General features: G+C 41.2%; 1 protein-coding gene and 2 non-coding genes across 11 annotated transcripts in view; all 3 read right to left on the bottom strand.

Moving 5' to 3' along the window:
• Positions 1-4,187: 4,187 nt before the first annotated feature.
• LOC135494188 (U5 spliceosomal RNA) lies at positions 4,188-4,309 on the bottom strand. The gene has a single exon (XR_010448356.1). It is a non-coding gene; the product is annotated as a U5 spliceosomal RNA (small nuclear RNA).
• Positions 4,310-5,197: 888 nt separating this feature from the next.
• Positions 5,198-5,316, bottom strand: LOC135494187 (5S ribosomal RNA). Its single transcript, XR_010448355.1, has one exon. It is a non-coding gene; the product is annotated as a 5S ribosomal RNA (ribosomal RNA).
• Positions 5,317-6,886: 1,570 nt separating this feature from the next.
• The window catches only part of LOC135493434 (relaxin receptor 2-like), a 224,447-nt gene continuing 216,056 nt past the window's right edge, over positions 6,887-15,277 (bottom strand). For all 9 annotated transcript variants that reach the window (XM_064780779.1, XM_064780783.1, XM_064780784.1 and 6 more), the window contains 3 exons: positions 14,306-14,923; positions 13,744-13,902; positions 6,887-10,695 (listed from right to left, as the gene is read on the bottom strand). In XM_064780779.1, the coding sequence (XP_064636849.1) occupies positions 10,532-10,695; positions 13,744-13,902; positions 14,306-14,923 (941 nt within the window). In that variant the 3' untranslated portion in view covers positions 6,887-10,531. The remainder of the gene's footprint in view (positions 10,696-13,743; positions 13,903-14,305; positions 14,924-15,277) is intronic.

Below are 15,277 nucleotides of genomic sequence, written 5' to 3'. Positions count from 1 at the left end.
GAATCAAATTCATAACAAACTTTGTATACATATACCCAAGTTTCACCGACCTAAGACCGCTTGATTGTTTTTTTAATGCGCAATTTATTCAAAGAGCAAGTTGGACCTCAACATCGCGGCCAGTAGACCAGTTAGTAACTTTCAATAAAAGAATGGTAATGACTGGCATCGAAGAGCCATGTGCATGAGATCAGAGAAGTTTGATCGAATCAAACATAAAGATCTGATCTTAGATTGGTGAATGCAGAGTGACTGCTTTTATTTCGTTTTAATGATGGTACATTAGATCTCATGAATTAGGTTGCGCCTTCGCCAAGAGAACTTTATCACAGTTTCTATAGAGCTAATTGGAGTGATAATTTTGAGACTTCCTCGGAATGTTTTTGAGGTTTTAAAATACAAGTCTCGCAAGCTTGGTGTAAGGCTGTTCCTTATCATTGTTAGCATGCTGGGAGCATTCGTATGGGACGGAATCCTTGGCACGATATTCACGAAAAGTCTTCGCAATTTTTATACTCACAAACAGCGCCTATTGTAGAGCCTAAGAGCGGCAATTATGGCTTAACAAGGAGAATTTATATCCTCACCTGGGGGCATCGTGACAGTGTGCAAGGCACTTAACCGAACTTGGATAGGTTTGGTAAATTAAAAAAACTAGGTGACATAGAAATGTCCTGTATTTCATGTCTTTTCGTAATGGATCAGTTCATTACGCGTTTCTCTGTTAAGTATCATCTAAAAAATAACTATAGTGCTATGAATTAGCTACATGTAATATGCGTCATAACTGCACTACACGGCAATGTTCATTGAATACCTGATGAGCCAAAAGAAATTACAGCAACAAACACGAATGGCGGTTGCCTTTAAATATTCAAACGCCCGCCCTATCCCCAATAATGCGCATTGCCAATATATCAATCTGTACAATGATCATCGCTGCACGGTGCTCGGAATCATGTGAATTGGCCTGATAACTTTGTCAGACATGTTTTCATTTTTCTGTGGAATTTGACGATGGAAACCAAAACCGTCGTGTGGAAGGTGACTGGGCCGTGGATATATATATTATAGATTGGCAATCATGACCTAAAATAACCAGTAAGTCATTCAACCACAAAACGCTACTACGTTTTTTCGAATCCCATGCCGTCTTGATGTCGGCCGTGGTCACGATACAAAAATCGGGCCACTATTTTAAGATACCTGGATGCGAACCGCACTTTAAGGTGTACAATGCGCTATGATCAAACGAGGCCTCGTTTTGAATTCAGAGGTTGTGGTTAGGCAACCATAACCGCTTGTGTTGGTGCAAAATGTGGAAGCTGTCAAAAAGTATTAAAAGGTTAATTTGAGATATTTTAGAACAGAAATTGATACCTCACTGTCGGTATTGATTATCTCATTAAAACAGCTCGGGTGGAGGTAAAATGTTGACCAAAACATTGTCTCTGCCTCGGTTTTGGTCTACATTTCAGCTCCACCCTCGCGCCTGTTTTGGTGAGACAACCAATACATCCAGTTCAGTATCAATTTCTTAAACGACGGGACGCGTGAACATCCTTGCACACAATCTAATAACACGCAACTTATGCTTCTATCTTCTGATTTTGACCATCGTTGAAAATATTTCTTTAATCAGTGCCTATGTTTCTGACATCTCCTCATCCGTCATAATGATAATCGTGAAATTGTATCGCTTTAAAATTATATGCAGATAGGGTAAACTCCGAGAACTCCGGGAGTTCGCCGCAGTGCAAGATCCTATTTATTTCAATATTCGAACTCATTGCCTGGCTATCATAACATGTGGCTTGAATCATCGCTCCGTCCTTGGCCCAATTCAACCACGCCAATTAGCAAAATTAACCTTGAGACAATCAAGAGGCAATGTGTGTTGCTTTATGACATGAAGTTTCTTTAATTTTTACAAACGCTCCCATGAAAACAATGTACGTTTATCATCCCCTCCTGCATCAATTTTTACGCCCGCACTTTTATTTCCTGATAAAACACGAAACGAAAGCAACGAAATTGCATAATTTTGACAAATCATTGGATTATCGACATTATGTGGTTTACGTGCATTATTTTCTTCAAATATGGTTGATTCACAAGGCGAAAAAAAGACTTTATTCATTGCATCAGCCGTTATTCACTTCATTTGTGACCTCTGAAGTGTTGAGACAAACCGATATAAGCCGCGTTTACACCTTACCAATTTAGACCGGCATTTTTAAACCGGCTCAGAATCTAAGCCGGTGTAATGTTTTTGAGTGTTTCTGTTTTTGAGTGTTTCCCCTCATTGGGAACGCTCAAAAATAGATTGACGAGTATTTCTGTGTATCCCCCCTATTGAAAAGTCATGGTCTCTCTAGCTGCCTATTGTTTGGAAAAACTGAAACATGGGGAACAACCACAGATGTTACACCGGCTTGGAAATCTTTTCTGTCCACACCATTTTATTCTCGCTACAGGTGAGCTCGCCGTGGCGTTATAAATAGCATCAATGATAGTTTGTGAAGTGCCCGCGGGATGGCGATAGCAAGCACCTTGTTCCCGGTCGGGGTGGAATTGATCAAATTGTGTGATGAGAAGAAAAAAAGTAAACACGGAAATGTCAAAAAATGAAAGTTAAAAAGCCATTATTGCTGCATTTTGTGAAGAGATTACGACGCGGGAACAGAAGATTTGACTCGCTAAATGATGGTGTTAGGACCAGTTCACCTCATCAAGCAAGAATGCTTGCACAATACTGCGTGGTGTGGAAGAGAAGGCAGCGGAATATGATATTTCTGCTGTTGCTATTGACAGCGTGCTGTGCGATTCTATCTCCACAGGAGGAGAGTTCCAACAAGCGCCATCTGTAGCCGTACTCAGTAAACGTTATAAACCGGTATTTTCTGTCCACACCATTCGCAATGCCGTTCTAAATTCTGAGCCGGCTCGGTCCTGACCCGCCAATGATTGCCGGTTTAAGATAGAACGGCAATTGGCGTTCTAAACTAAGCCGGATCAATTTTTCAATGGTGTAAACACAAAAAAGGCGGTCTAGAACCGGCATTTTCGTATGGTGTAAACGCCACTATATTTCTCCATTCTACGGGCTAGTCATTGATAAAAGTTGTTAGTGCTGATGATTTCACGGCCTATCGCCCACATCAAAGCCTATCGCCAACTCTTCTTCAAGTTGCTTAAATAGATTGTAGTAGGCCTTTTTATCGTTGAACTATGATTTCACGGCCAAGAACGTAGTGATAATGCTCGCATTTTGCGTGGTCCCCTCTTTTTAATTGCAATAACGTCCCCATCTGCGAAACTAAGCCACACAAATGTGTAGTGGAGGATCGAGAAAATTCGAATATCGGTATTGAGAAGGTGAGGGAGCATCGATGGAAACCAGAGGGGGGTTCTAAGGCCCACTCCAAGAATCAAATGAAAATATATATGCCAAAGTTTTCCTGGCTACGAAAGGGTAAGAGTTGTCAAATGCTTCATCACAGGAGACGCTCCCTGATAAACAGTTGATCTTGACGAAAGAGGAGGGGGTGGGGGGTGGTTCGTCACAAGTCATCAAGTTAAAATGTCTTAATGAGTTGTACCTTTGCATCATTCTGTCTATTGAACGTATAGCAGAGCAATCTTGCGGATAGCACAATGATTTTCAAAAGAACCATTGGACAATTTCCCACACTTACATAAACCATTTAACAAAGCCTATCGCCCACTCTTCTTCAAGTTGTTTAAATAGATTGAAGTAGGCCTTTATATCGTTGAACGATGATTTCACGGCACAGAACGAAGTGATGATGCTTGCATTTTGCGTGGTCCCCTCTCTTCAATTGCAATATCGTCCCCATCTGCGAAAATAAGCCACACAAAGGTGTAGTGTCGGATCCAGATATTTCGAAAGTCGGCATTGAGAAGGTGAGGGAGCATCGATGGAAACCAGGGGTCGGTTCTAAGGCCCACTCAAAGAATCAAATGCAAATATACAAGCCAAAGTTTTTCTGGCTACGAAAGGGTAAAATGTGTTAAACGTTTCACCACAGGAGTCGCTCCCTGAAAAAACCGTTTCTACTGACGAAAGGGTGTGCGCGCGTGTGTCGGGGGGGGGGGGGGGCTATTACTAGTTGATCACTTTGAGGTATGAGGTTGGATGGATCGGTCTTTATTTGGTGCTAACTACCCTGCCGCTGGCAGAGCTATAAAAAATGTCTATAGACTCATTATAGAGTGTTCCTCTCCACGGAAATCTTTAGTAAAAAGCGAAAGATTTATGCGTGGGATTCAAGAGAAACCATAGTCACGTTGTCTCGCCCGAGTTGGATAGAATTTGCCAAGTTATTCACCATGTGTTTGGTTTTGGATAATAGGATGCCTAGAAGTTCTTGAGTCTGTAGACAATAGAAAGGTGTCGCAAGCAGAAAACCATTAATGACCAACAATTGCCACTATTGCCAAAAATGTTATGATGTTGCGTTTTTAAATTTTTAATGATCTGATCAGCATATTATTCAGCTCGTTGTCAGTTATCGCCTCGTGTTCGGCTCGCATCCGTGCAGGCCATGCCAATTGCGGATTCTCGAGAAAAAGTCAGAAGGTGAAGTAGAAAAAAAGAACACGCTAACGGGCAGAGACATGTATTCATCCACAGGCGGAAGTGTGGCACAAGTCCGTACTTAACTGTGAAGCTGTGGTAAATACATGACTGTGATGGGTGAAAGTGGATTTATTCTTCAATCTTTGGTGGATTCTTAATCTACAGAGCCAGGCCATAACGGGGATATACTTTCTGATAATTAATTTAAGGAAATATTGTCTCACTGGCCAGTTTAGAACTTGTATTCCAATAGGTCCATATCAGTCCGCGAGTGACGATTTAATGGCAATGCTGTACACAAATCAATTTTTCTCAGGCAATCGGTATTGGAATGTTTTGAATTTTTACTATTATTTTGATAAAAGCCTCTTCGTAACACATATAAAATTTGGTGGGAATTAAAGCACCCTTGGTGTACTTCTGTCACCAACCTATATTCATTAAAATGTACACAGAATGTACACGCTGGCTAATAGAGGTCTCTGGCCTAACGTTATCTTTATTTTGACCTTTGACCTTTTGGTCAGTTCTATAGCCGTCCCAACCGTGTAGTGATACTGGAAGAATAATGAAAAAAATTACGAAAAAACCAAAAGTCTACAACACGTGGTATTCCGAGGCGGTCACCCATCCACGTACTAACCACGCTCGACGTTGCTTAACTTCGGTGATCGGACGAGAACCGGTGTATTCAACGTGATATGGTCTTAGACATGTGAGGGAGACCTTTTGGGCTACTTATAACAGTAGGCCTGTGACGTAATTATATTTTCGACAGTACACCTGTGACAGTATATTTTCCAGCCGTTTTAACAGTAGTGGGCCTACTGTAACACTGGTTACCAAAAATGTTACCATTATACCTTATAACTTCAAGATGAACAAGGATGGTGAAAAACAATGTTCATACACATCTACTCATCACCTCAAGAAAGTCAACTGACGACTATTTCAATCTTTTATTAAAAAATAGGCTGTCGTGGCGGCTTTTTTTGGAAGGTTTTTGTCCTCGAAATTTTACCTTGAGAACATGTGCAATCTCAGAGGAACCAGTCGATGTCAAAGTCCTGTTGAGCTATTGTACTTGGTGCGCGGTTGGTGCCGATCGTCTTGGTTACTCGCGTGTGTGGGCGTGTGTGTGTGTGGGGGGGGGGGGGGGGGGGCTCGAGCTACGCCCTAAATCGCCACCACCACCATCAAGTCATCACGTTAAAATGTCTTAATGAGTTGAACCTTTGCAGCATTCAGTCTATTGAACATATACATGTAGTAAAGCAATCTTGCGGATAGCACAATGATTTTCAAAAGAACAATTGGACAATTTCCCACACTTAGATAAACCATTTAACAATGCCTATCTTCAAGTTGCTCAAATAGATTGAAGTAGGCCTTTATATCGTTGAACGATGTTCTTGTTCATAATGCTTTAGAAAATCATTTGCGGTAAAACTACAGGAGACTGAACTCTGAAGACAAAATATATGACAACAATAAATTTAGCACGCGAGTAACACTTGAGAAAATGTGGGGTTCAGGTATGCGGCCAATGCAAAAAGACTTATAGAGCATCCAGAAAATGTGCTGCACCGCCAGGCATTGCTACATCAAAGCTATGAAAACACTCGGGGCGTATTATTGCCCAATAGCAATTCTAAGTGGAGTCACCATGCTTTCACTGTGCCATTTTTCACCACGTGGAGACTAGATTCCCTCATTGTAAGTGACAGTGGTAGTATTTCCAGTTAACTCATTTTGTTACTGCTTTGCGATTGTCTACGGGGCAAGATAATGATATCATTGGCCCCGATTCGGTGTCGGGTGAAAGAAGTGTGTCCATAATTCACACGCCCAGACAGCAGTATGCCGTTTAATGAGAGCAGTGTTGCATCGAATCCAGAGAGTAAAAGAAATGATCGTCCAAATCGAAGACGACGACATTGATCAACTTCATGACAACCCCGCATTCTATAGTCATCAATTCCATGACAACCCCGCCATCTATCATGATTGTGAAAACAATGATGAGTTTACTCTTTCGAATTCGAATTCAAAGGCAAGGAAGTTTACCGTTTCCCGAGGTACGAACACGATAGCCCGGGTGTTGCAAATTGATTATGGCGGCCCTTTACCAACCTATTCTGACGGGATACTTGACTCGGCAAAAGGAAATCATCCTGGTGCAACAACGTTATTTCCTCCTGGGCAGAGAGAGTCAGTTATCTGGACGTCTATTCAATCAGTAAAGATGGGTGTTCCTAAAGAAATAACGAACGGGGTACACAATTTAAATCTAAATACGTCGCCTTTATTGTTTCAATCTATATAACTCTTTACATGAAGAAATAACAACACATCCATCATCTCAAGAATACCGAAAGTCCGTCACGTCTGCGAGCCTGATTGGTTTTTTATGCATCTTTCTATAAACCACATTTGTAGAGCGCCCATATCAGTCCTATATTCGGCCGTTCAAATTAGGCGCTTCACAATAATTCATAGTCCACAATGTCCATAATGTTCAATAATAATTCAATGTTCTTAATGTTCATGGAAGAGGTTGGCCTTGAGAAGTGTTTTAAATGCTGTGATGGAGTTCGCAGTTTGAGTGTTACTAGGGAGGTCATTCCAGAGTGCTGCTGCGGCACTCTGTGGTCTTTGTGCGTGGGATCTCGAGCACAAGCGATATAGTATCTGTTGATCGGAGTGCTCGCCGTGACTGACGGAACTCTCAAGAATTATACAATTATAAATATGCTTGTTAAGGACTTGTTTTCACTAAATCAATGTCGTTTTGTCTTCAATTTTAAAAGAGGCACCATGCTCACTATCACAATAGCGGGCGAAATGACCTGGCTCCAAATACTCCGCACACAGATATGGACACGCTCCTTCGTTAGTCGCGAGACCTACGACTTAATCATAAGTGGCTAGATTGGACAACTCCATGGCCAATGGCACAATATACATGTATGTACAAGTGAAGTACGTTTCGCGAACCATAATTTTTTAACCTCTTCATGCTTCATTTTATAACCGTCTCGCAAATGACCAAGGAAACCGGTCCGGGCTCCGTTATAATGGGAGAGCCGGTGTGCAAGGGATAGTAGTCCTAGGGCTGATAGTCCGTGTAACAATAGCCCGCATTGCTAAATGTTTTGGTTAGGGTTAGCGGTACAATAGATCATGCTGCTTAATTGGTCAAATACAATGCTACCGGACTATGACTCCAGGGGGACTATATCCGCTGTCACACCGGGTTGAAAGAAACAACATTCTCCCAGCATATGACATCACCAACAAGCATTGCCACGACGCTTTCCGGATAACCATAAAATCTAGGCTTCCACCTCATTTTCAGGTATACGCTGCGGCGAGTAATAACAAAATCTTCGTGCCTAAGTGCCGTGAAAAGCTCATGTGGAAGCAGGCCTAGTCTAGTTAATAGACTGGTATATTAGCAATGGGCAGCTCCGGCTGGCAAAATATAACATTCAAGTAACTTGACATATATTTCTGCAGTGTATCTATTTACAATAACGTTGTGTGTATAAGATATATCTTATACGCGATACAATGCCGACAAAAAAAAACAACTTATATATTTCACAGTAGAAGTGTCAGTCGTTTTCTAGCATGCGAACCGGGACCTCCACAAGGGACCGTTCATTCAGTACGTACGCATTGAGGAATGGGGGGGGGGGAGGCGCGCGATCGAGGAGTTGTAAATTTGGGATCCATGTTAAAGGTGTGTGAGTGTATGGAGAGGGGGGGGGGGGTCAGATATAATTCGAGACAGTTTTATTTACCGGAACGTCGCAATCGATATTGAAAGGATAAAACGTTCACTTACAGAAGTTTCATTTCTAGCATTATGATATTACGTTTGTGCAATTCATTGTGTTTTTTATCATGCTGTAGAAAGACATCAACTTCGCCACTGAATATTAAATACATGTACGCAGTGGCGGTCCAAGATCGAGCGTACGCATGCGCATAAGAGAGAGGAATAACTGAAAAAGCGAAAAGTTGTGCGTGTGTACTCAAGAAACGGGCGGCCCCCAAGCGTCATATCTCTGAGATCTTTGTCTGTGCTCCGATTTCTAATATAACAACAAAATTATAGGGAGACTCCTTGCTGCGAAATACCTCATTAACTTCTTACGCGCTCTCTATGCTCTCGTATGCTCGCGCGGGCACGGGAGCCGTAAAATCATTATGACTAGCAAAATCCACATTCTTTATAATCATATCGCATTCAATGGAAACCTCACTTTAGCGCCGCGATATTTTTTCGGTTTACATAAATATCTTCATACTAACAAATCGAGTATTCTTTATCGCTGCCAAATTAAAGATAATGCGTTATCTACAAATATAGACGTACTGAGAGTATGGCGATTTTTGTTGTACATGGACAGTTTTCACAAAACAGCTCTCACAAACGTTTGGTTTTTAGCTGACTCCATCTGCCGCCTCCGCAAGCAAACGAGCGCCTTTTGTTACTGCAGCAACAGGCGATCATCTTCGCATGCGACGAAAATCACTCCGAGGATGCCTTTGATAAGAAGCAGTGATTGCGATCTTTTTATTGCTCATTGTAACAATAATTGCCGCCGTGAAAAAAATGCTCGTTTGTGGGCTGCTTAATATATAACAGATGATATTATATAGATACGAACACACATTCAATAGTACACATTTTGATTCGATAAATGCACAATACAGTTAGTGGATCCGATTTCGAGTATAAAAACATCAACATATATATCTTTCTTATCTAAATCTTATTGCTTTTGTCAGAAATACTATACATCATGACGAAAAAAAGCAACGTATTGACCAAGGGGAAAGCTCAGTTCAGTGCAGGAAGGTGCTAGAAATAGCGGAAACATCGCAGACCATCATATCAATAGGTATTATACTGATGGCCCTGTCTCAAGAACGCTTGCCCGCAAAATGCATGTTCTTGGATTAACCACAAATACTTGGCCAAAAAAGAGCTTTTCCGGGAAATTATGGGTTTAATCAAAGCTTGCCCTCGGTCAAAATGTTTCAGCCGATTCGCCATGGGTCTAAAGGAACACCGAGAGGGCTTCGAAGCAAAGTGGTATTATCCATACAACGCCATTTTGTCTCTAGGGTTTTACCAATCGGCTTCTAAGCCCTTTAGTTGTTGATGAAGACAACACTTGCACCTAGCGAATCAAGTGAGCCAAGGCAATGATATATGGGTGGTGGCGTCTCTGTCGGCGATGATGGCGTAGTTGACTCGTTTAGGTCTCTCCTCGACGGCAGATACGGCGCCCCCGGCTCAACTGAGAGGTTTCTTTTACCTGTACTTTTTGTATGTTCTCCTTTTTGGCGGTTTTAATAATGATAATGATAATAGTTATAATAATAATAATGCACAAGACGAACAATAATTTGTGTCTGGCAATACCGCTGTCTCTCAGTGTCTCCTACTGTTCCTTGAACCTATTGCGGGGAAACACAACGGCAAGGTCAATGCTGACCCACATTTTAAAATGTTATATGGCCTCACCGACGTCCCACTGAATGCATCATCGTGAGAGCTACGTATCACATTCGCCAACATCCACGCAGTATAAACATGATAGATGTAGTATTTATATAAGTGGACTGCATCCTACTCTAGAGCGACGTACTACGGCACGAGTACTATAATATTCCCCTCCATTTCCTGCGCCTCATTCGGTACCAAAGCAATTGATGCAATTGATGGAACCCTACTGTCGACGTGTTCGACAGGCCAAATCTTGGTGACTGGTCCACGCCGGATTTTCGAACAGGACATGAGATTCTCGGAAAAAATGAAAAGGTTGAAATAAGCTGAAATAAACACTGGTTGTGACATTGATAAGGCAAACTGATTGAATAAAATGTGTCTTCAGTCTTGAACCAACACTTTCAATTGTACTGACATTCTTTCAACGGAATTTCAACCATCTTTTGCGACTCCTCCTCCCGTTTTATATCGTCCATCGTGATGTCATTTCCGTTTGGAATCTCTGTTTTGCACACGGTGAAGGATGTAGTCTGGTCGCCATCTGTCACTGAGTGCATATGGAATCCTGGAACGAGGATGTACAGCCAAATGAAAATGACGAGTTTAAGTGCAGGCAATGGGCAATTGAAGTCGCTTCTGGTTTTGTCCTAGTAAAATTCCTCACACAATGTACATGTATATATAATGTATATATAGAAGAAATTACAGATAAGGAAATTTTAGCGACCAGAGAGCCATTTTTTCTCTCAAAGAGTACGCCGTTCGTTCACTGTTTTCTGTTAATCCAGCTATATCTGGGTCTAACACCAGCGGACGCCAATAGTCAGTCATAATGCATGCTACATGCCGGCATGCTTGCGCGTTATCTGTAAACAATTGGTGAGTATATCAGTTTTCCCGATCGCTACAAATTGGTTTAGGCTATGTGTCCACTGGATTTGTCATATGAATACTGCAAGGTAGGCGTATTGGTTCAATAGTCGCAAGTCTGCAAAAAAACTGCAAATTTTCTATGGTAGCACGGCAGTAGCATGTGTCATACTTTCATCGAAACGACCACCAACAAACGGCGAAGCCCTTTAAGAGGAATAAAATGGATGGCAAACCACTAAGAGCGTTGAATAACGGACTGATTTAGTGGCAATGTAATTATAAGGAATTTAAATATCTCTGAATGTGATCACCTCCTTTACCAGCCTACTAAAATGATAAACATAATGATGAAATTACATACAACATCGGTACTAGTAACAGCGCTACAGACAATATGGTAATCATGCTCGGCTTTCCTGGAATATGTCTAGCGCAATGTGTACATGTACAGTGACGAACACACTGTATTTCTTGAAAAAACAGCGTCAACGACGGAAAACCGGTTACACCTTACCACCAACAAGAGTAACCCATGCACGCTTAGTTAGTCTTATCATGATTTTAAAATTTCATATACTACACGGTTTCGGACGCGTTGTGAATTAAGTACAACAACGACACATGCTACACTGTAAACTACAGGTAAAGAAAAAGAAGATGAGAGTATTACAGGGTAAATCTTTATCTGGATCTGGGACCACATTCGATATTTCGAAGTATATGTATGAGAAAACTTTGGGGAAAAACGGCTACATGAATGAAAGTCACACCAAAACGCGGGCAGATTTTTGAAACAGAAAATGTGTGCCTCACTGTAGAAGCAATAATTTCATCATCTTAATACATGCGGTATTAGAAAAAACAATAAGGTTAGTTGACGTAAAGCTTTTACTCCTTGAATAAGAACAAAGTTCCTGTACACTGATTGTCTACATTCAAGACAAATAAAAATAACAATCTAGTATGTTTACACCAAACACATTCTAGAAAGGCGGGAGGTGTCACTACCAGTGCATTGAATCTATCTCTGGTCGTAACCCATCAAGAGCATTTATATAGCTCTAAGATAGCGCGCGCTGAGGGGGCAGTCGCAAACGAGTCATGCGCAGATTCAGTTGTATACAAAACCAGTAGCGACCCCTTTCTGCCAACATCAGAAGCTAGTCAATACAAGAAAAAATCGTGCGCATAAATGACAGATTTACTTAGTTCTTCCCTCTTCACAATTACGTTGTAAGTGATGTCTTGGATGTGGGGATTCCGTCAGTCACGTTAAATTTGTGATCTTTGCACGTTGTTATTTGGCTGGCACTTATTACAATCTTCCCGATTCACCACGCTTACTTGGGGTGATTTTGAAAAGGCAAAGATTGCTGTCAAAGGGAGATAATGTTTCGTTAATAACTCATACTGGTAATTTTTTCAGGGAACACAAATATGCACTTTTTTGATATTTTTCAGTGGATATAAAGAAACATTGTAGTAAATCACTTATATGTTTTTCAGAATCTCAAAAACATTGCGGGGGGGGGATTCACCTATACGAGGTGCATATTTGTGTTGGACAAAAGACTTTCAAAAGCTCAGAAACCTTTCTTTCTCAGGAGAGAACTTGTTAGTTTGGCGATCGAGGATATTAGGTGGATACCATAGAGTTTGCGTTGGTCAAGTTAAGAATTAAGCTATACCGTCTGGGTCAAAATGTTATATTTTATGTTACCTATCAACTCATTAACTTTTAGACAGAAGAAGTTGAAGCTATGAAAGATTTTATCACTATACATGCAGAGCAGCTACCGACGTATCCAACAGTAACTGATTGTTATTATAATGTCACATGATAAGCAGGTAATTAGGCCTACCTCCAGGTATTTTACTGGAAATATTTTTTGATCGGGTCGCGATCGAGACATCAAATTCTGGAAAAACATCTGAATGAGAATGTTGCGAACCTGTGAACATTCAATACAGGTGCTATATATACATTGTACATGCACCTCTAGTTTCAATTCAAAACTGCTTTGGCTCACAAAAAAAACAGGACGATTCAAGTGACTGTTTTAAACTGACCACAGATAATGCCAATACAGAGGGCTAGACACAACATGTGCTTATAGTATCAGTAGGTTAAGGAGTGATTGGTGTTGTGTGAATGGTGTCAATTTAAGCTAACCCTGCAGTACAGACATGAGCGCATTGAAGGAAACGTTATGTAAGAAATACTCTGGAACATTTGTCACCAGACGGAGTCTTGGTCTGAATTTGATCGACACAGTAGTCATGCTAAATGGTGATGCTAATCACTGGATAAAAGTTGGGTACTGTTTTACCGCCTGGTGTCCTCAAAACCGCTTAGATTTATGAATCAACCTCTGCCCGCCTTAGGTTTTTACCGGGCCGTTGAAAACTTTCTACTTTTATAAGCGTTGGCTGTACGTTTCCTTCAACCATTTAGCACAGTTCTTAGTAGGTGTTATGAAATCCTTGCGTTCAAGTTTATGATGCCATCAGATAATCATAATCTATATACATTTATCATCTATATAGTCATGATTATGACTCATTACAATTTGATCGGGTTGACAGTGCCGATGACAAATATTTTTTAACAGTGAAATATACTTAGAATCTTCTTAACTTTAGTTTGAATGTGATTCAAGCGTTTGTTTTCGAGTACATTTTGTATTTCAGCCACTAGGAAGCAAAAATAACGATAAGATATTTCGCTTTATTGACTTACCTCTGTATTTGCCGTTACCTCCCTTCTTATATCCAAATAATCGCCTCCCTATCTTTCCCATATTCGACCTGAAGTAGACGGTGCTGAAGGAATAGAGCACGGGGTTCAGGGCGCTGTTTATGGGTAGAATGAAGATGCTCACCCACGCGTAGAGTTGGGCTGGAAAGAAGAAGGTACAAATGTTGCAGTTGCACTTTAATGAATTAAAACAGCGATTTACCAAGGACAATTCAAAAACGAGCTCAGTGACAAAAGACAGACAAAGGTTAGAAATGTAGAACAGCAGCACTAGTAAGGATGTTGATAGTTGTATGTTGCTTTTTAGATGCTTTTTTTTCCTTCGTCGTAAGTAACCCTTTTGGATTTGTTGCCCCATGAAGAGTCTTTGATTCGCCCTGGCATAGATCAGGTACTGGGGACTACTTACATGCAGAGACTTTGCCGACATGTAGGGTGCACTGTTTTAACCATCGTTTTTGGTGCAAAAAACACAATACATAATAAATATGCTTCACCAGCTGCCATTTTCAAACAACCAGTACCACTGCAAAATAAAACTTACCAGGAATGGGGATTCCGGAGAGTGCTATAACTTTGATGATGATTATTGGAAACCAACAAAAACAGTCGCTCAGCACAATGAGAAGAAATCGCTTTGCGAACGACATCTCTCGGGCTAAAGTGGTATTAGTCCGATTCCTTGTTTTCGTTATGGTCACAAACATTCCAGCGTAGCAAACGATAATTGTCACCATGGCAGAAAAGTTTAATCCAAGGAAAATAAAGGCCGAGTACTCCCATCCGGTCATGAAGGGATCGTGAATATGAATAGGGAAACACATGCCGTTACTCCCGTAAAAGTTCCCAAAAATGTCTTCGGATGAGAGGGGCACGAGCGCCAACGCGAAGCCGAATATCCAAATGATAATCAAAATGGCGATCGCCGGCTTGTTGGACATGCAAAAGTTAGCGTAAGGGTTTGCTATTTTCATGAACCTTTCAAGTGACATGTACATCAGAATCAACACGGAGACTTCCGAGGAGACCATTCCCAAAATCCCAGCGATTTTGCACGTGACTGATGTCATCCAGTAGCGTGCCTTCATGTTGTAGATGCCACGGAACGCGATGTCATGTGATGCAATGATCACGAGGTAGACTCCCATGAGGAAGTCGGAGGCTGAAAGGGAAAACAGCAAGTTATTCATTTATAATAGGGAGGTTCCGCACCGCCTACGATTACGATTACGATTACGATTTGTGTATGACGTCATCAGCCCTGAAATCGTTTGCGTCATATTCGGTTCGTTTCTACGACGATGGCGGCTAATCCTCGTAAGTGATAAACGATCATCAAGAACGTCAATTTCATGCACTTCCAAAGTATCCTGGGTCACGTTTTTCACAAACAATATATTTTGACTGTGCACACCAGACGTAGGACCTGCAAATTTCATGGCCAAAGCTGTTTTAGACCGTCACGACTGCAATGAAATAGGAATGCAAATTCGCTCTGTTCGTGAACCGTGGGTTT

Source organism: Lineus longissimus, chromosome 9 (genome assembly GCF_910592395.1).
Source record: "Lineus longissimus chromosome 9, tnLinLong1.2, whole genome shotgun sequence".
NCBI classification, from domain to species: Eukaryota; Metazoa; Nemertea; class Pilidiophora; order Heteronemertea; family Lineidae; genus Lineus; species Lineus longissimus.
The sequence above is the reverse complement of the archived record's forward strand: the minus strand, read 5'-3'. Positions and strand labels throughout refer to the sequence as shown.